General features: G+C 45.7%; 1 protein-coding gene across 1 annotated transcript in view; it reads right to left on the reverse strand.

The window, feature by feature from the left end:
- Window positions 1-1,273: 1,273 nt before the first annotated feature.
- LOC126153166 (paired mesoderm homeobox protein 2B-like) overlaps window positions 1,274-21,028 on the reverse strand; it is a 296,092-nt gene continuing 276,337 nt past the window's right edge. The window contains exons 6-8 of the mRNA XM_049916051.1: window positions 17,471-17,757; window positions 1,426-1,469; window positions 1,274-1,359 (exon numbers count right to left, since the gene is read on the reverse strand). Coding sequence (XP_049772008.1) covers window positions 1,274-1,359; window positions 1,426-1,469; window positions 17,471-17,757 — 417 coding nt within the window. The remainder of the gene's footprint in view (window positions 1,360-1,425; window positions 1,470-17,470; window positions 17,758-21,028) is intronic.

A 21,028-nucleotide genomic window follows, 5' to 3' on the forward strand; every position in this document is an offset into this window, starting at 1 on the left:
AGCTACCCAAGCACGACTCAAGCCCCGTTCTCACAGCTTTACTTCTGCCAGTACCTCGTCTCCTACCTTCCAAACTTTACAGAAGCTCTCCTGCGAACGCCGGCCGCGGTGGCCGTGCGGTTCTGGCGCTGCAGTCCGGAACCGCGGGACTGCTACGGTCGCAGGTTCGAATGCTGCCTCGGGCATGGGTGTGTGTGATGTCCTTAGGTTAGTTAGGTTTAAGTAGTTCTAAGTTCTAGGGGACTTATGACCTAAGATGTTGAGTCCCATATTGCTCAGAGCCATTTGAACCATCTCCTGCGAACCTTGCAGAACTGGCACTCCTGAAAGAAAGGATATAGCACAGACATGGCTTAGCCACAGCCTAGGGGATGTTTCCAGAATGAGATTTTCACTCTGCAGCGGAGTGTGCGCTGATATGAAACTTACTGGCAGATTAATACTGTGTGACGGACAGAGACTTGAACTCTGGACCTTTGTCTTTCGTGGGCAAGTGCTCTACCAACTGAGCTACAAAAGCACGACTCACGCCCCCTCCTCGCAGCTTTACTTCTGCCAGTACCTCGTCTCCTACCTTCCAAACTCTACAGAAGCTCTCCTGCGAAACTTGCAGAACTAGCACTCCTGAAAGAAAGGATATTGCGGAGACATGGCTTAGCCACAGCCTGGGGGATGTATCCAGAATGAGAAAGAGCTCCAGACGTAAAGCTGTGAGGACGGGGCGTGAGTCGTACTTGGGTAGCTCAGTTGGTAGAGCACTTGCCCGCTATAGGCAAAGGTCCCGAGTTCGAGTCTAATTCCGGCACACAGTTTTAATCTTCCAGGAAGTTTCATATCAGCGCACACTCCGCTGCAGAGTGAAAATCTCATTCTGGACAATGCACTATGTCACCGAGCCACAATTGGTTTGAAGAACATTCTGGAGAGTTCAGCGAATGATTTGGTCACTCAGATCGCCCGAGATGAATCACATCGAACATTTATGGAACATAATTGAGAGGCAGCTCTTGCAGAAAATCCTGCACCGGTAACACTTTCGGAATAATGGACGCCTGTAGAGGCAGCATGGCTCATTATTTCTGCAGGGGACTTGTGACAAATTGTTGAGTCTACGCTACGTCGAACTGCTGCACTACGTCGGGCAAAAGGAGGTCCGACACGATACTAGAAGGTATCCCATGACTTTTGTCATCTCACTGTAAACCAAAATCACATTTGAGAGTGGCAGATCTCAACATAGGGCCAAGTGGCCAGAAAATAATCACAAGTGTACTCACGCGTCCGAGAAGCCGGGGAACAGGTGGTGTCCGAAGGCGGGCAGCACGGCGGGCCGTAGGGAGGCGGCGGCGGCGGCCGCGGCTGCGGCAGCGGCGGAGTGCTCCTGCAGCCCCGGGGGCAGCGCTGGCGACGGGGGGCGGCCAGAACCTCCGGAGGCGGAGCCCGCCCCCGGCGAAGAGGGCGCCGACACGCTGCCACACAAAACACTACGTCAGTCTAGCTGCTGGTAAATATGTACGGTGTTCCACGCGGTAGCATCTCTGGACCATTATTGTTTACTATCATTACCAATATGCCAGATAAGCTCCTTCTCGGAGCTAACACGCCACCGGACTATGACAGAATTCCTATTACATTTTACTTTGACTACGCTGTCTGGTGAAGTGATTCAGAAAGAAAACGGTGTCAATTTGGAAGACATCGGATGTGCTGTATTATTAGAGTCAAAGATTGGAAGAGCTTTGTAAGACTTGCAATCGAAGTAATAGGCTTACATAAGATTTCTCCTGAATCATTGGGAGAAGTGCCAACCAAGCGATTATTCGCGTCAGTGTGCGCAGTTTATCAGACTGGGAGATTGTCCTTGCCGGCCGCTGTGGCCGAGCGGTTCTAGGAGCTTCAGTCTGGAATCGCGCTGCTGCTATGGTCGCAAGTTCGAATCCTGCCTCGGGCATGGATGTGTGTGATGTCCTTAGGTTAGTTAGGTTTAAGTAGTTCTAAGTCTAGGGGACAGATGACCTCAGATGTTAATTCCCATAGTGCTTAGAGCCATTTGAACCATTCTTTGAGTTCGTCCTTCTGCTTTGTAGGTTAGCCTCTTTTGCTACACATGTAGACCTTAGACTTTTCCATAGCATTCACATTCTGATAACGTTACGAATCCGATGACTACAATCACGCTTCGGTTGCATGTGTAGCAAGCAAGTACACAAACTTTATACGCAAATCTCTGCCAGTAAACTAATTACGCGTGAAATTTTGATACTTCTATTATGTCGCGGAACGCTAGGACTATCAGTCCGCCGCTCGTGGTCTCGCGGTAGCGTTCTCGCTTCCCGAGCACGGGGTCCCGGGTTCGATTCCCGGCGGGGTCAGAGATTTTCACCTGCCTCGAGATGACTGGGTGTTTGTGTTGTCCTCATCATTTCATCATCATCCAGGAAAGTGGCGAAATTGGACTGAGCAAAGATTGGGTAATTGTACGGGTGCTGATAACCACGCAGTTGAGCGCCCCACAAACCAAACATAATCACAAACCAAACCGCTAGGACTATCAGTGATGTCAAATCAAACGGTTCACATGGCTCTAAGGACTATGGGACTTAACTTCTGATGTCACCAGTCCCCTAGAACTTAGAACTACTTAAACCTAGCTAACCTAAGGACGTCACACACATCCATGCCCGAGGCAGGATTCGATCCTGCGAGCGTAGCGGTCGCACGGTTCCAGACTGTAGCGCCTAGAACCGCTCGACCACTTCGGCCGGCTATGATGTCAGAATAAATGTGTGATTATCATAAATCACTTTTATTAAAAATCACAATATGGCACTGACCCTTAGCAAAAGCTGTTTCTAATCAAATTTTGTTTGTGGCCCGTGCGGTCACGGCGAGAGACGTTTTCTACGCTAGGTTACACATGAAGAGGGTATCCCTAGCGCTGAAAAATCGTCGCCCCCTCCATAATGTAAAATGGATAGGTCAGTGCAGCTTTCCTGCAGGTTGGAAATGTTGACTATGTTTTTAGTCACGGAAGCATGCTACCAAGGTTATAAAACGGCCGGGTCCCATCTGAATTGTTTCTCGGTTGTATTTCATTCGTTTATCGTTGGTTAACCGCGGCTTATTCGTCTTTCGTTAATGCAAGTCTGCTGCCAGGAGGTAAATAACCTGCGTACCTTGACGTCAGACTCGCTGAGTCCAGCCTTACTACTAATTTGGTCGCCTCGCGAGTATATAGCATCGACTGGCCAATGCAAGCTACATACTCGTACATGCTTCGCTAGGCTGGTAAGTGCTAGAGTCTACGTCACTCCTTGCAATAACTTTCATGGCCACTTCACAATTCTCATCTTCTCTGTGTGAATTTTTTAGATGCCATCATGATCGGCTTTAACCGTAAAGTTATTTGTTTATAAAATCCGCTGTCGGAATGTAGGAGGTATGGCAATTTTCAGTGGAGTACTGCAAACTACAAAAACAGAGTGAGTATACAGAATGGGACTTAACATCATGCCACGCATGTGACAGCTATATAGGGTGATTCAGCTGCCCCTAACTATGGGTTTTAGGCAACCTGCAACACCTTGAAAAACCACGTGCGAGATTTTCACATTCTCTTGCGTGCTGCGCACAAACCATTAGTCCTACACAAAAAATTAATAGGACCTTTTTTGTTGGTAATTTAATGTAGTTAAATTTTGTGCCGGTATACGTTTTGGATGGAGGTCATAGTTTTCAGGTTCTACATCTACATTTATACTCCGCAAGCCACCCAACGGTGTGAGGTTATTCAGGAAATACGCATTTGAAGGTCAATTTTATGCGTTTTCCTTGAGTAATTCAAAAACTACAGCCTCTAGCGAAAGCGAATCCCGGCACAAGATTTAACTACATTAAATGTATAATAGGTTTGTTTATAAATAACTTATCTGCTACTAGTCACGAATTTATTTATTTTATTTTTCCCTCGACGCGTTTTGGGAAATGATTCCTATTTTCAAGTGCGCTTTTTGTGTTTGTTATGTCGTTCCTATGTGATGTTGTCGATGAGTGAGATTCTGCTATTTTCGTTGACTTTTCTGCAATATATAAGAAAACACGCGATTCTTAGTTGGTTGTCGATCTTTTTGTGGAGTTAGTGACGAAATTTAGAAGAATTTGTACTTACAGTTTCCTTATGGTCCATTTGTGCAGAGTCACACACAAACACTAAACATCACACACAACTTCTTGTACACTTTTATACATCGAAAACATTTTTTTACAACAAAACAGTTACACAGATGTTCCTAAAAGTAGTTAACAGAGTATGATATACTTTTGTACAGAGGTTATTTACCTTAACAATTTGGATCATGATTTACTTACGTCCATTTTACAATTGTGCTTATTTCTATGTGTTGCTATTTTTATTTAAGTATACTATCGAAACACCTGCAGAAATTCACTGATTCACTTTCAAGTTTTTCGTTTAGTATTTTATCTTCATATTTTCTGTAATGTGAATATATTTCCAGTTCTTCTAACAAATCCATTTTATGTCCTTTATTTAGGTTGTGGAGTACTTTGACATTTTGCTCTATTTTTCCAAATGGGTGTCCTGCATTATGTACATGTGTTGCTATGGCTGATGTAGTGTGTCTGTTGCGTGTGTAGGCTTTTATGTGCTCTGTGTACCTCGTGTTGAAATTTCGGCCTGTTTGTCCTAGGTAGAACATGGAGCATTCCTGGCATGTGACATTAAATGTCCTCCAAAAAGATCCGATTCATTTTTTCTGGGGAACTAATACAGGTTAGTTTGTGCATAGTGAGTTACAGAGTGTGCAAATTTTGCTTGTGGTATTTCATGGCGTCCTGGATTAAATAAAACCCTTCGGCAAGGGCAGCTGATGGTTGATTGATTGGTTGATTTGGGAGAGGGAACCAAACAGCGAGGTCATCGGTCCCATCGGACGAGGGAAGGATGGGGGAAGGAAATCGGCCGTGCCGTCTCAAAGGAACCGTCCCGACGTTTGCCTGAAGCGATTTAGGGAAATCACATAAAACCTATACAAGGATGGCCGGTCGCTGGTTTGAACCGTGGTCCTCCCGAATGCTAGTCGGGCAGCTGAAACGCCCTTTGTAATAAAATATATAGCTAACAATAATATATGACATGCCAGATATTTTGTAAAGTTTCGACGTGTGCTGAATAACAGTGGAATGTGAGTGACTGGAAACGAGTGATTTGGGGTGATGAATCATGCTACATCCTGTGACAATCCGATGGAACGGTTTTGGGCTGGGTGAATGCGTGAGAACCGTTACCTGCCATCTTATGTAGTAGAGATGGGCCGTTCGCGAACTAACGGGTCCAAAGGTACGGTTCACCAAATTCTAAGGAACGCTCTTTCACATTTCACTTCGGTCGCGGCTTTTTACTTACAGCTCCCGGGAACCGGAAACGGTCGGTCTCGTTGCCGCAACAGCACGTAGGCCGGTCTCGTTCCAGCCTCGGTCCCGTCCCCCTCGGTCTCGGTCTCGGTCTCGGTCTCGGTCTCGGTCTCTCTCGGCCCGACTCGTCGTTCTTCGCGTGGCCACTCGTCGCAGTTCAAAAATGGTTCAAATGGCTCTGAGCACTAGGGGACTTAACTGCTGTGGTCATCAGTCCCGTAGAACTTAGAACTACTTAAACCTAACTAACCTAAGGACATCACACACATCCATGCCCGAGGCAGGATTGGAAACTGCGACCGTAGCGGTTGCGCGGTTCCAGACTGTAGCGGCTAGAACCGCGCGGTTCTAGACTGTAGCGGCTAGAACCGCGTCGCCACTCCAGCCGGCACTCGTCGTAGTTCCGCTGCCGACTGCTCATAGTTCAGTACCGAGTTGTTGTTCGTTTCGTTCGCTTCGCACGCCCATTTTAGATCTGTTTCAAACCTTTTTTGAACTCAGAACTTCTGGTTCTTTTAGTATTCTATTCAGCGTCCACGACCGGTAATTAAAATGTATTTTATAATACGTAAATTACATAAAAATTACGTGGTATGTAAACATACATCTTTTCAGGTAACAAAACGGCGTATCAGCTTACTTCACTATTTCGATAAACAGCCGAAGAAATACTAGTAAAAAGGCAAGATATTTTTGTTATTACACATGCAAAGGACGTCGGCACGGCACACACGCATGGCCATTTTCCGTCATTTTTTTATCCAAGATAAAAGAGCATGTTCATTGTTATGGATGGCAGACCGACTTACAACCGAATGCATCCCGCGCTTCGTAATCGAGTGTATAGTGTCACATTTTGTACAGAGAATGTGATAACGCCTAAGATATTATTTCAGTGGTACAGGATGGCGCACGAAAAATCGGCCCGAGTACTAGACTGCTCATTGTCGCTTTTCAATCGTCATCTCTTGTTTCGAAGTTGTTTCCATTACCTTATTTGTTATTTCTTCACTGCCTAATTATTACATGTTTATGTGTTCTGCTCGTAGCGGTCAACAAATCGTGCGAAACTGGCGAGCAGTCTGTACTTGGGGCCGGTTTCTCGTGCGCCACCTTACAGTATTTCACTGCGACCATCCCATAACGCTACATTTGACTAAACGAGATGTTTTGCAGAATCACGAAAATTACGAGTGCGTGAGAATTCTGTTACGAATAAAAACTCTGTACTCCAGGAGAGAGGCAAGTGCCCGCTCTTTGCACCTTCCATCTTCAGTTACCTATGCTAGTAATTTTCAATTTTTCATAAGAACCTTATGCCAAGCACTGTGGACGGTCAACGAGTAAAAAGAACGGTTCCCAAAAAAGAGCGATCACCAGTGAATTAGTTCCCAAGGATGAACGAGTTTGCCCATCTCTATTATGTAGAACCGACAGTGAAGTATGGAGGAGGCCGTGTTACGGTTTAGGGGTGTTTTTGTGGTTTGAATGTGTTCCCGCTTGTGGTGCTTAAAAAAAACGCTAAATGCGGAGCTATATGAACGCACTTTGCAGGGTTGTGTTCAGCGTACAGTAGAGGAACAGTCTGGATATGCGACTGTTTGTATCAGCATGACAGTGCGCCCTACGCAATGGAACTGCTTTTGGGACGGATTAGAACAACGACTTCTTTCCAGACCCAGAGTCCTACATCACTATTTTCTTTGGTTTCGGCTCTTGAGGAGTAATGGCTTGCCATTCCTCCACAAACATTCAGAAACTTCAACGGTACTGTCTCCAGTAGAATTCAAGCCGCCATAATGGGGAAGGGTGGACACACCCCAAACTGACGCCCACTAACTGGTGTCGTGATGCTTCTGATCACTTCCTCTGATTACTTCCTCCCAATCCCACACACGTCTCGCGAAATGATCACAACGAGAAAATCCGAGAAATTAGAGACGACAGGGACGCTTACTATTGCCGGCCGGTGTGGCCGTGCGGTTCTAGGCGCTTCAGTCTGGAACCGTGCGACCGCTACGGTCGCAGGTTCGAATCCTGCCTCGGGCATGGATGTGTGTGATGTCCTTAGGTTTAAGCAGTTCTAAGTTCTAGGGGACTGATGACCACAGATGTTAAGTCCCATAGTGCTCAGAGCCATTTGAACCATTTTTTTTTTACGCTTACTATTGATCATTTTTCCCAAGCGCCTTTCGCGAATGGGGTACGGCACCTAGCCAGGAGAGAGGGGGCATATAGTGGTACCCTTCGCCACACTATCATCTAACTTGCAGATTATACAACGGGTCATTCAAAAAGAAAAGAGAAATATCAATATTTTATTACAGACAAACTATAAAAGAAAAATGGTTCAGATGGCTCTGAGCACTATGGGACTGAACATCTGAGGTCATCAGTCCCCTAGAACTTAGAACTACTTGAACCTACCTAACCTAAAGGCATCACAGACATCCATGCCCGAAAGAGGATTCGAACCTGCGACCGTAGCGGTCGCGCGGTTCCAGACTGAAGCGTCTAGAACCGCTCGGCCACACCGGCCGGCTATAAAAGATAGAAACACACTGAGCATTCCACTGCATAGAGGAAAGTTTTGACACAGCTGCGCTGTTTTTCTTTTTAGCAACATGGCGACTAAACCAAAAGAGAAATAACTTTGTGTGTTGGAATTTGTGCGAAGTCTATACTCTGTTCATGTGCAATGTGCATCTCGCCTTTGATTCAGCAAAACCGTAAAAAATTTGCACATGCAAATGTAAGAGCACTGGTCGGCCACAGACATGTGATGAAAATGTCGAGCGTATCCGAGGTGTGCCCTTACGAAGTCCTTCGAATTCCACAATACGGGCAGGCCAGAGAACTCAGGTTCCTCAGACAACTGTGCGGCGTGTTCCGAGACGATACCTACATATGAAGCCTTAATGCATTTACTGCAGCAATTACCTCCCGAAGTGCCAAACAGAACTCACGAATTTTGCATTTCAGTTCTCCACGATATGGCAGAGGACACTTTTTCCAAAGGACTCATCTTTCCGGACGAATCGACGTTTCGTATATCGGGCAAAGTGAACCGCCCTAGTGGAACAAAATCTCGCCAAAGCTGAATATGTTTTGCACCGTTTCTGTTCACAAAGTTAATGGACACCTTTTTGTGGAGGACTCTGTGACGGGAATATCGTACCTGCACGAAAATCAGTTGTTTTCTCAACTTCAAAAAGCTTCCACTGATTTCATTTTTATACATGACAGCGTCCAGCCTCAGTTTCACCTTGAAGTGCGACGTTATCTTATCAACACCATCCAACAACGTTGAATAAGAAGAGGTGGACAACAAGATCTTGTTCACTGCTCTTGACCTCCCAGGTCGCCAGACCTCAGACCTTGCAATTTTTTCTGTGGGGAGTACATGAAAGACAGAGGCTTTGTCCCTGCTTTTCAAGAGATAAACTGAAGTTTTGAACCCGTCGATTCAAAAAGCAAGGACCAGTTGGTTCGTGTGTGGAACGAAATGGATTACCGTTTCGATGTTGCTCAAGCAACACATGGTGCTCGTGTTGAGTGTATGGTACAGCGTCTGTGCGAAAATAATACTTTGAACCTTGCTCTGTCCAGTGACATGCGTAATATGTTTCTACCTTTCATAGTTTGTCTGTAATAAACAACTGAAATCTGTCCTTTCTTTTGAATCGCTTTGTATATGTAGAGGTGTAGGAACTGGTGCGCTACTTGCCATGTCGTCCATGGAACGGGCTGGAGCGGTATGCGGTGATCGCAGACTGCCTATGGCGTTACTGGTTCGCGCAACGCCGTATAAACACTTGCGTCCAACGTGTAACTCCGTGTACTTTAAACAACGGTGTTTTTTTTCCTTCCTGTGGAGTACTTCTGCCCTCCACGCTCCTACTACACCTACGGCATAAGCCACCGCGTGACATTTAGCCTTCCCATTCTGCTATCTTTACAAGTGTTGATGTCCGATGAACTGCACTCGTCCCCTGTCACTTTTAACTCGCGGCGTGGCTCGTGCGACTGAAACCTGACCCTTTGTTACGCCTGGCCGCGTTTGATACGGCGATAGGCCGGAAAAAAGTAAAGGAGAAGATAAACAGAGCGCTGCCGTCCCCGGTGAGCTAACACGCGCTGGCCTTTCAAACCGAGTTACGTGTGTTTCGTCGCTTTTGGCCGCGACCGCGCGGCGTTCAAAGTCCGAAGCTGCGCATATTTGCTCGGTCGCGGGACCCCCCCGTCTGTGCGTCTGTCGCGACGGCCGCGTCAGAAGCGGCGCCCGCAAACACCGGCGCCCAGCAGACGTACGCCGCCCGCGGCGACAGATTGTGTTTGCAAATAAAGCCGTAACCCGATTGCATGTTTGTCGCCGTGTCCGGCGGAGGCGAGCCACGATCCGGCCGCGATTGATGTCTGCCCGCTTTGATGTGACGGAGCAGCGGTACACCGCAAGTGCCGCCGGTACGCACTCGGGCACGAGCCTGGGTGGGATGACGCCGCCGGTTTTAACAGCAGCTGGCGTCTGCAACTGGCACAGCCTCCTCTCATACACACGGGCTGTCTGTAATATTCGCACATCCGCAATTTTTAATAATTTTTGACGTCAACTTTTAACAATGAAATACGTGAAGTTAGTAACTGTTCTCGAGTGCCCGCCCGGTTGGCCGTGCGGTCTAACGTAACGGCTTTTCGGGCGGGTAGGAGCGCCTGGTCCCCGGCACGAATCCGCCCGGTGGATTTGTGTCGAGGTCCGGTGAACCGGGCATTCTGTGGATGGTTTTTAGGCGGTTTTCCATCTGCCTCGGCGAATGCGCGCTGGTTCCCCTTATTCCGCCTCAGTTACACTATGTCGGCGACTGCTGCGCAAACAAGTTCTCTTCGTACGCGTACACCACCATTACTCTACCACGCAAACATAGGGGTTACACTCGTCTGGTGTGAGACGTTCCCTGGGAGGCTACCGGGGGCCGAACCGCACAATAACCCTGTCTTCGGTGTGGGGCGGCGGAGGGGTGAAGTAGACTGCAGTAGTCGTCGTGGGGTTGTGGACCACTGCGGCTGCGGCGGGGACGGAGCCTCTCCGTCGTTTCTAAAAAATGATTCAAATGGCTCTGAGCACTATGGGACTTAACATCTAAGGTCATCTGTGCCGTTCTAGGCGCTTTAATCTGGAACCGCGCGACCGCTACGGGCCTGCCTCGGGCGTGGATGTGTGTGATGTCCTTAGGTTAGTTAGGTTTAAGAAGTTCTAAGTTCTAGGGGACTGATGACCTCAGATGTTAAGTCCCATAGTGCTCAGATCCATTTGAACCATCTAAGGTCATCAGTCCCCTAGAACTTAGAACTACTTAAACCTAACTAACCTAAGGACATCACACACATCCATGCCCGAGGCAGGATTCGAACCTGCGACCGTAGCGGTCGCGCGGTTCGAGACTGAAGCGCCGAGAACCGCTCGGCCACACCGGCCGGTTCCGTCGTTTCTAGGTCCCCGGTTAGCGTACCATACAATACAATACAACTGTTCTCGAAAGAACAGATACCGTTGATGACCGTGCAGCTTCTCTAGAATAAATGATAATTAACTGAAACCCTCAGCTGTCGACAGGTGTAGTTGATATACCTCGATTGGGACAGCTGAAAATGTGTGTCCCGACCGGGACTCGAACTCGGGATCTCCTGCTTACATGGCAGACGCTCTATCCATCTGAGCCACCGAGGAAACAGATGAATAGCGCGACTGCAGGGACTTATCCCATGCACGCTTCCCGTGAGACCCACATTCCCCACTGTCCACTATCTACATACGTAAAGATCTTCGTCAGTGCGAATGCGACAGGTTGCCCGAACTCTTGCGGGAATCGTCAACTTAGTTGGCGCGAGTAATGATTGGATGGGCAAATATCTATTAGGAGCATTACGTATGTAGATTGTGGACAGTTGGGAATGTGGGTCTCACGGGAAGCGTGAAAGGGTTAAGTCCCTGCAGTCGCGCTATTCATCTGTGTCCTCGGTGGCTCAGATGGATGCCGCCACGTTAGCTCAGCGTGTTCGGTCAGAGGGTTAGCCGCCCTCTGTAATAAAAAAAAAAAAAGACTGAGTTAATGGATCAACAACGAACTGAAACGGGTGTCTTGAGACGTCCGCCCCGAGCAGATGCAACGAACTAAAACGAACAAAATGAGATTTAAAAAAAAAGATGGATAGAGCGTCTGCCATGTAAGCAGCAGATCCCGGATTCGAGTCCCGGTGGGGCACACATTTTCAGCTGTCCCAATCGAGGTATATCAACAACACCTGTCAGCAGCTGAGTGTTTGAATTAATTATCATTTACAGTGAAATACTTTGCATGTTATATCTTTGTCACTGTATTATCATATCGATTACATCCCGTGTAATAGCATGGATAGCCGCAGAAATTTATACGGGGGTGGAGGAGGATGGCACAAGTCCGAAATTACTGTTTTTGACACAAACTGATTGCTCAGTTTCTAGACATCTGATATCACAAGAACTATATCTTGAAACGTGACACAACCTTGTGTGTCACAGAGTTGTTAGTTGTCCATGTTGTCTGAGAATTCTGTAACGAATGAAGACATGCTCAGGGGAGGGGGTGAGGAAAGTGCATCCTCTTGCCCGGAGTTGTGCGGAGACACACTTCTGACAAGGCAAACTGCCCACCGCATTCCCTGCACATTTAGTAGTAAGATGGTCCAGTAGATAACCCGTCAAAAACTGAACACAGATCAAGAACGAAACCAGGAACAAGGTTACTGAACTGTAAAAAAAGAAGCAAAATAGAAGTAGTGAACGGTCAAAACTCAAAATGTGTAATGGCGAGCTAATTTGAATAGCTACGGCGTCGTTGTTAGACAGGGGAGACAATGTTCAAATCTCCGTCGCGCCCCTTTTTTTTCCCACAAAATTATCGACTGTCCGTCCACTCACTGACGGACCTGTTTGCTGTATTCGTTTGCAACAGCGAGGTACAACGAAGGGACCTCCAGACGTACATACAACCTATTTGTTCTACGCAAGCACCACATGTTATCACTCTTGCGTTCCGTTTTGGAAGTTTTGACTGTTGAATTCCTTTCTTCTAACACAGTTAACACCCTTTTATTTCTTGATTTCATTTCTGTGACAGGTCTATGCGGCATTTTGCTTGCTCTCACTATTCATTACAAGCCGGCCGCTCTGGAAGATGGGTTCTAGGCGGTACAGTCTGGAACCGCGCTGCTGTTACGGTCGCAGGTTCGAATCCTGCCTCAGGCATGGACGTGTGTGATGTCCTTAGGTTAGTTAGGTTTAAGTAGTTCTAAGTCTAGGGGACTGATGACCTCAGATGTTAAATCCCACAATGCTTAGAGCCATTTGAAACATTTATTCATCACATTTCCTTGCGACGGTAATATTTCTCACCACGTGACTCAGATTCCATAACGAATGTATTGTACGTCAGTAATTGCAAAGGCTACAGAAGGAGAACACACGTCAATGAACGGACGGACAGTTCATAAGTTTGTGAAAAAAATGGGGCACTAGGGAGATTTGAACACAGATCTCCCGCTCTGCAGTCCAACACCGTGCGCACACAATGACGACGCTATAATCCTTGCAATGCCCTCGATGTTGCACATATTGGAACTTGGACGGTTAACTGTTTCGATTTTGCTTCTTCTTTCACAGTTCATACTTGATTGCGTTCAGTTTTTGAGTGGGCTATTTTACCACTAATGGGAAGTTTACCTTGTGAGGAAGAGGCGTTTCTACGGAGCCTGGGGCTCTCGGTAGGATAAGTAGCTTTTCTCGGGTAGCATACAGGTGGTAAGAGACATGAAGATGTGTTGGCTTACTGCTGCTCATTGGTCTGTGCATCATTCCGTAGAACTGTTACAGAATGACTAGTTATAGCTGTAGTTTCTAGCTATTTTTGAACAGCACATTAGTTTCGTAAAAGAAAGTAGCCTAGTGTCAGTGTGAGTTATCATCGACTGATCATTTCCTTTACGTAATTTTGTGTGTCGCTTAATATTTGAACAGCACAGTAATTATTGTGCAACATAAAAGATGAGTTCACTCTACAAAAGGTGAATGTCACTTGTTGTCCTTCTGTTGCACATTACTATTCTACTATTCTACTAATCTAGTAAAAAGAAACTTAAAATGCCACAGCTGATAGGACAGTAATTGCAACTGCTTATTTACAAGAAAAAGGTCGCAATGTTAATGTTTTCAAAATTAACTGGCTTTTAATGTCTTCGAACAGAAACTTGAAACAGTTAAAGATTCACATCTGCTTATGTTTCATTATGAAAGCCGCATGGGGTAGCCGTGCGTTCTCAGGCATCTTGCCACGGTTCGCGCGGCTACCCCCGTCTGAGGTTGCAGTCCTCCCTTCGGCATGGGTGTATGTGTTGTCCTTAGCGTAAGTTAGATTAAGTAGTGTGTAAGCCTAGGAACCGATGATCTCAGTAGTTTGGACCCATAGGAACTCACCAATTTCCAAAAAAATGTCATTAAGAAAAGCAGTTCTGACTGCAAAAATTAATGAAATTGCGCTTGCTTGAATCATCTTGGTTTTCAATAAAGTGAATGTGAAAAGTCTCTTGCTAAATTCAGCTAATGTGGTCTAGATGATTTTTTTTTTTTTCATTTGTTCATTTAGGACTGACGAGAATTTTCTTCAGAAGTATTTTCGGAAAGTAAGGCTCTTTTGGTCCTCCCCCAGTTCTGAATACCGGCACTGTTGATTAGAGAATTATTTAAAACTGACTCAAGTAGTGAGGTTTTAATCAACGTGTTTTGACAACGACCTCAATACTATCCACTACGATGCGGTAGTTTGGACAGGAATTGGACTACGCTTAACTTTTATTTTTTGAATTATAATCATTAAAGTAATCCTTAAGTCAGGAATAGTTTCGTTAAAAGTAATCATCAATAGTGTTAGATTTTTTCATGTGCACAGCTTACACGTCTGTAGCAACTCAAGGTTGGACTCTTTTTATGTTAAAATTAGTGATATGTGGACAGTAACTCCACAGAATAGATAAGTTTTATCACTGGCAGATGACAATTCGGTAGTTAAATCCTCCACAAAGATTACCTCTGCCAATCACGTGTGGAGTTACGACATGCCCGCTTTTTCATGCACTAGTGAGGTGTCGCAGTAGTTAGATAACCTAATTCACATTCGGGAGGACGACGGTTCAAATCCCGGTCCGGCTATCCAGATTTTAGTTTACCGTGATTTCCCTAAATGTCGGGATGGATCCTCTGAAAAGGTCACGGCCGATTTCCTTCCCCATCCTTTCGTAATCCGAGCTTGTGCTCTGTCTCTAATGACCTCGCTGGACGGGACGTTAAATCTAATCTCCATTCCTTCGCACCTTTTCAAGGTGTTCGTGTCACACTCCTACGTTCGCACTGACAGTCGACACCACTCAGCGGAACCAGGAACACCTCTGCAGATGTCTGACGCTGCTCTGGATGATACGTCAGGAGCAATAAAGTCTCTTGGATCATGACCATTCAGCCCGGAAGATTCACCAGCAACTAAGACAACCGATCGTGTAAACCTTCAATCTCTAATATTTCGTCACTTGTGTTCCCTTGTATAACTGCACGTTATGTACGATGCAGCCAGTTTCTGTCCGCTCTCTTGTTACAGTTTCAGGCTGCCGCATGGTCTGGAAGGTCACAGTGAGACGGAAGGAAACTAACATGACATTCGAAAAATGACAACTTATTGTATTTCACCGTGCGAAGGGTCGCATTTACAGAGCTATTTTCTAGTTTCCTGACTATACACAGAATTACGGTTGGGATATGGTAGGACGATTTGAGAACAAGGACTGCATAGAATCTGTAAAATAAATAAATAAAATAAATCAGTCACAGAACCTAACTGAAAGCGAAAGACAGTTGAGAACTTCCGGCCGTCAGCCTTCTGATTGCTCTCGTGTGCCAGCCTCGTCATCATCTTAGAGTAGCATGTGCACCTAACGTTCTCAATTCCCTTACTTTTTTACGATCTACAGCTCCCTCATGTATCATGGATGTTATTGCTTGGTGTCTTAGCACATGCGCCGTCATCGTGTGCCTTCTTTTTGTATTTTCCCATGTTCCTCTCCTGGCCGGTTTGCGAATAATGTCTTCATTTCTTATTTTATCAGTCCACCTAATTAAAACATTCTTCTATAGCGTCATATATCAAACGTTTCGATTCTCGTCTTTTTGTGTTTTCGCTCAGTCTATGTTTCACTTCCATACAATGTTGCGTTGCAAATGTACGCTCTCAGGAATTTCTTCCTCAAATTAGAGCCGATGTTTGATAGTAAAAGACTTCTCTTGTGCCGGTACGTCCTCTTTGCCTGTCCTATTCTGATTTTTATGTCCATCCTTCGTGCGTCATGTGTAATTTTGCTCACAAGGTGTCGGAATTTCTTCACTTCGACTACTTCGTGGTTCCCAATTTACATGTTATGTTTATCACTAATCTCATTTCTGCTACTCATTACCATCGTGTTTCTTCGGTTTACTCTCAGTTCATATTCTGTTCTCATTAGGCTATTAATTCCGTTCAAACGGACCTGCAATCTTCCTCACTTTCCCTGAGGATAGCAATGCAATCAGCGACTCTTATCACTGACAACCTTTCACTCTGAATTTTATTCCTATTCCTGAACCTTTCTTTGATTACCTGCATTGCTTCTTTGACGTATAAATTGAACAGGAAGGGTAGAAGAGAACATCTTTTATATTTTCTGTATCTTATTCTTGTCAACACTTTGGGTACATCGGCTATTAAGCTGACTGTAGGACATTTCTCGTCCTCATTTGTCCTTGCTATCTACGGAACTGTGTGGATGATATTCTTCCCAAGTATTATGGCATCTCACTGGACACACAGATTCGAAAAACCAACTTGAGTAGTCGTATAGTTGCCGCTTTACCCAATGATGTTAGAAATTCCAGAGGAATGTTATATACGCCTACGCCCCTTCCTTGCTCGCAATTCTTCCAAAGCTCTGTTCAACTCTCACTCTAATACTCGATATCTCCCAAATTATTTGTTCTTCTGTGACTTCATAAGATAGTTCCTAGCCTCACATAGGCTTTAATTTCACCGGTTAATCAATAAAGAGGTTAAGCATAACCTATGAGTAAGTGCATCTAAAATGCAGTCTAGCTGCTGCAAGAATGTTACAAGCGAGTAAGTAATCAACTGTCCGGAGATTAGCAGGAAGAAGGATACACCGGAAGAACGGCAAGGAAAAATCCATCTATAAAGAAAGTAAACCGTTGTATTACATTGGTGCGTACGTTCGTAGCATTTTTCCTACAACAGATACACATAATGGAGACTTCAGTAATAAATAACATATTCTCCTTCACTTTTACAACAGTGTGCCAACGCTAGGACGACTTTCCGATTTCGTAACTGCAGAAATCAAGTGGTTTTGAGGCAAAGAACTCATCGAGTCAAGTTCGGAGATCATTTTCATCCGGAAGGGAAGTTCCTCGGAGGTTGTTCGATAGAGCGCCCAAAAGGAGGAAGTCTGAGGATGCAAGATCAGGAGAATGAATTGTGTGCGGAATCCAGCTCCTGTACAGTGTTCTTTGTCAGTCTAGCAGAATACGGGCGTTATCGTTTACACAGTCTTCCTGGTCGTTGTTCTTGGATTGTCATTTTCTTGCCTTGCTCTCTCCAGTGGCATTACACCCCTATACCGGGCAAATGTTTCTGGCTGCCTCCGCTGCCGTCATCCCCCTACTAAACTCAAACAGAAGAATATATCAGAAATGTTCCGATTTTCCACTTGGCACTTCATTATCTAGCGTCCAGAACTCCACTCATTATCTCCAGATAACAAAATGACAATATGCAAATAGCAGCAGTGAACTACAAATAAAAAATGACGGTCGATAAGTAAACCCATGGCAACAGGAATACCAACATGCAAAACAAAAACGCTACGAACTTACGCACCGACCTAATATGTGGGCGATGACGGCGGTACCCACCTGGGACTGTAGGACGCGGGCAGCGAGTTGGCCTCTGCGCCCGCCGCCGCCCCCGCCGCTGACGCCTCCGCCAGCAGGGGAGGCAGCGGGGGCGGCGCCTCCGTCTGCTGCGCCGGCGCGGGGGCGGAAGCGGACGCGGAGCCGGGAGCGCCTGACGCGCCGACGTCGGCGTCGCCAGCGTCGCTGCAGCTCAGCGGCGACCGGCTCGTGTCCGCGTGCACCACTGGCGCAGACGTCGACGCCGCCTCCATGTCCTCTACAGGGCTCGCTCCCTCACGGGACTCCACCTGCGCCCAACCAAAATCCAAGTGGACTCTTAAGCCGGCGTCCGCCATTGTAAGGCTGTGTAAGTAACGAGGAGAAGGCCTCTGACACGGCCAACCGATTCGGCTATTTGGCAGGTCACTAGTGTACAACCAAACGGAAAAGACTCGTTTTTGAGAAAACCACATTGAAGTGCAGTCAACTCAGAATTGACAAGATCGGTAGAAAATCAAAAACTGAACACTTTTCTTCATTCTACATTAACGGAAAAACAAATCGCAACACCAAAAACTAATTAATGTAGAGTAATGAAATTTCGGGAATACATATGTCTAGTTAACATAGTTAAGTGATTAACATTGTCAGATCGAAGGTTAGTGTCAGCGCGAAATAAGCCATTGCAAATGTGAAATACTGGTGCATAATAACCGGTGTAACCACCAGAATGCTGAATGCAAGTATGCAAACGTGGATGCACTGTGTTGCACAGGTGCTGGATGCCAGTGTATGGGATACAGTTACACGCCTGTTGCACAAAGTAGATCAATATAGGGAAGGTTGATGATGTTTGTGGATGACGCTGGAGTTGTCGTCCAATGATGTCCAATATCTGCTCGATTGGAGACAGATATGGTAATCGAGCAGGCCAAGGCAACATGTCGACACACTGCAGAGCATGCTCAGTTACAACAGCAGTATGCTCGCGAGCGTTATCCTGTTGGAAAACTGTTCATAAATGACAGTACAACAGAACGAATCACCAGATTGACGTTCAAATTTGCTTGCAGTCAGGGCGCGTGGGATAACCAGGAGGGTACTCCTGCTCTCATACAAAATCACAGCCCAGAACACGACTCTAGGTGTAGGTCCAGAGTGTGTGCACGCAGACCGGTTGGTTGCAGGTCCTCAACTGGACTCCTTGTAACCAACACACGGTCACCACTGGCACAGAGACAGAACCACCTCTCGCTCGCAACCAGTGAAGTCGCAAATGGCGCTGGGGTCAGCAGAAAGCACGCTACAGGGCGTTTGGGTTCCAGCTGAAGTAATCGATTTGTAACAGTTCGTTGTGTCGCTGTGGTGCCAACTGCTGCTCAGACTGCTGCTGCAGAGGCAGTACGATGCGCCAGAGCCGTACGCCGAACACGGTACTCTTCCCTCTTGCTACATGGCCGTCCGGAGCCAGTTCTTCTTGCGAACGTTCATTCTCGTGGCCACAGCTATCAGCAATCATGTCCGGTGGCTACAATCCCGCCAAGTCTTCCTGCAATATAGGAACATCCAGCCTCTCGTAGCGCTACTACGCGACCTCGTTCAAACTCAGTAAGGTGTTGTCGCCTTAAACGCATTTTTTATTATCTCCACCTCACCATGTCCAATCTCAAAGATAACTAACGCTGACGACCGTTACAGCGTGTATTTAAAGCAAATGTAATTTGCATCGTGAAAATTGGCGATAGTAGTTCCACTTTTATACGATAGGCGCGAAATTTGAACAGATATCATTTTCAGAAATAGAAACACGCCAGCCAACTTTCCTTTACGTCGCACAACTCCTTCTTCGTGTTGCGATTTTCTTCGTCAGTGTATATGGGATCGGCAAACGCTTATTTTCCTGGAAAGAAGCTTTTTTTACTGTTGCGTATATTCCTGTAAGATGAATGCTGTACAGTGATTGCGTCGTTTTGGTGTAGCGACCAAAGCATTTGGTTGAGGAGCAGAGAACCTGTGTTCCAGTCCCAAATGCATTCATCCTCTGTTTTTCAATTGTATTTTTTCCGTTTAGAAACTGGTAGGAATATGAGAATTAATAAAATAATGAAGGCAAATAAATTTTTCAAATAATTTGAAATACTAAATTTTGAGTCTCTTTATATGAAAACAATTCTGTATGCTTCGAAGTCGAACGTTCGATGCAGTTTACCAGATGAAGGAGAAAAACGACACCTGGCGCATCATAAAGTAATGTATTCGTACACGACGTAATGTTACATCACAGTGTCTGTAAAACTGTGGGCCAATGTTCTCCCGTTCTTATAAAGAACAGATGATTAATTGGGTCCTCGGGGTATGTAGGACGTTAACTGTTTAACCGACTCGTTAAAAAATGATTACGTCACCTGCTACAAATCCGGTAAATTACAAATTAAATTTACAAAACATATCTTCAGAATGTATTAAATAAAGAAATTAATTTAGACTTTTTTAATGCCTAGGCAGGAAATTTCCTTTTTTTTCCTTATAACTAGTTTAGTTATCCTTTGCCGGCCAGTGTGCCCGGGCGGTTGTAGGCGCTTCATTCCGGAACCGCGCTGCTGCTACGGTCGCAGGTTCGAATCCTGCCTCAGGCATGGATGTGTGTGATGTCCTTAGGTTAGTTAGGTTTAAGTAGTCCTAAGTTTAGGGGATGATGACCTCTGAAGTTAAGTCCCATAGTGCTCAGAGCCATTTGAACCATTTTAGTTGTCCTTTCTTTTTTTCTCATAAATTAAAGTGCGCTAACTAATTCAGTAGTGCTTTAGAGGTGATTCAATTGTGTAGCGAAAAAACTTGTGATCTAGACATTAAAAAAATTTATATCATATAATACATTAAGACTACTGTCTCCTCTCCGATAATGTCAGGCCTGATATATTGAGGACATTTTAAAACCAAACGTCAGTGACAAAACGTTTTGCCCAACATTGGATTCCTGGGGTGGATAAACAATACTGCCATGTATTTATAAATGGCGAGTGTCAACCCAATTTTTTGGAAATTTGTGGTAAGGTTTCATGGGACCAAATTACTGGGATCATCTGTCCCGAAGCTTACGCACTACTTAAGCTAACTTAAACCAACTTACGCTAACGATAACACACACACACCCATACCCCAGGGAGGGCTCGAACCTCCAACGGGGGGAGCTGCGCGGACCGTGAGTAGGTGCCCTGCACCGTGAGTAGGTGCCCTAGACCGCGTGGCTACCGCGCGTCAGCCGATTGCCACGGTAGTAATAGTACCACCGAAACGTACACCAGTTTCCCAGAAATGTCTACATCTACATCGATACTCTGCAAAGTTACATTTAAGTGCCTGGCAGAGGGTTCATCGAACCACCATCACAATTCTCTATTATTCCAATCTCGCATAGCGCGCGGAAAGAACGAACACCTATATCTTTCCGTACGTACTCTGATTTCCCTTATTTTATCGTTGTGATTGTTTCTCCCTATGTAGGTCGGTGTCAACAATATATTTTCGCATTTTTGGGAGAAAGCTGGTGATTGGAATTTCGTGAGCAGATTCCGTTGC

This window comes from Schistocerca cancellata, chromosome 2 (assembly GCF_023864275.1).
Source record: "Schistocerca cancellata isolate TAMUIC-IGC-003103 chromosome 2, iqSchCanc2.1, whole genome shotgun sequence".
NCBI lineage: Eukaryota > Metazoa > Arthropoda > Insecta > Orthoptera > Acrididae > Schistocerca > Schistocerca cancellata.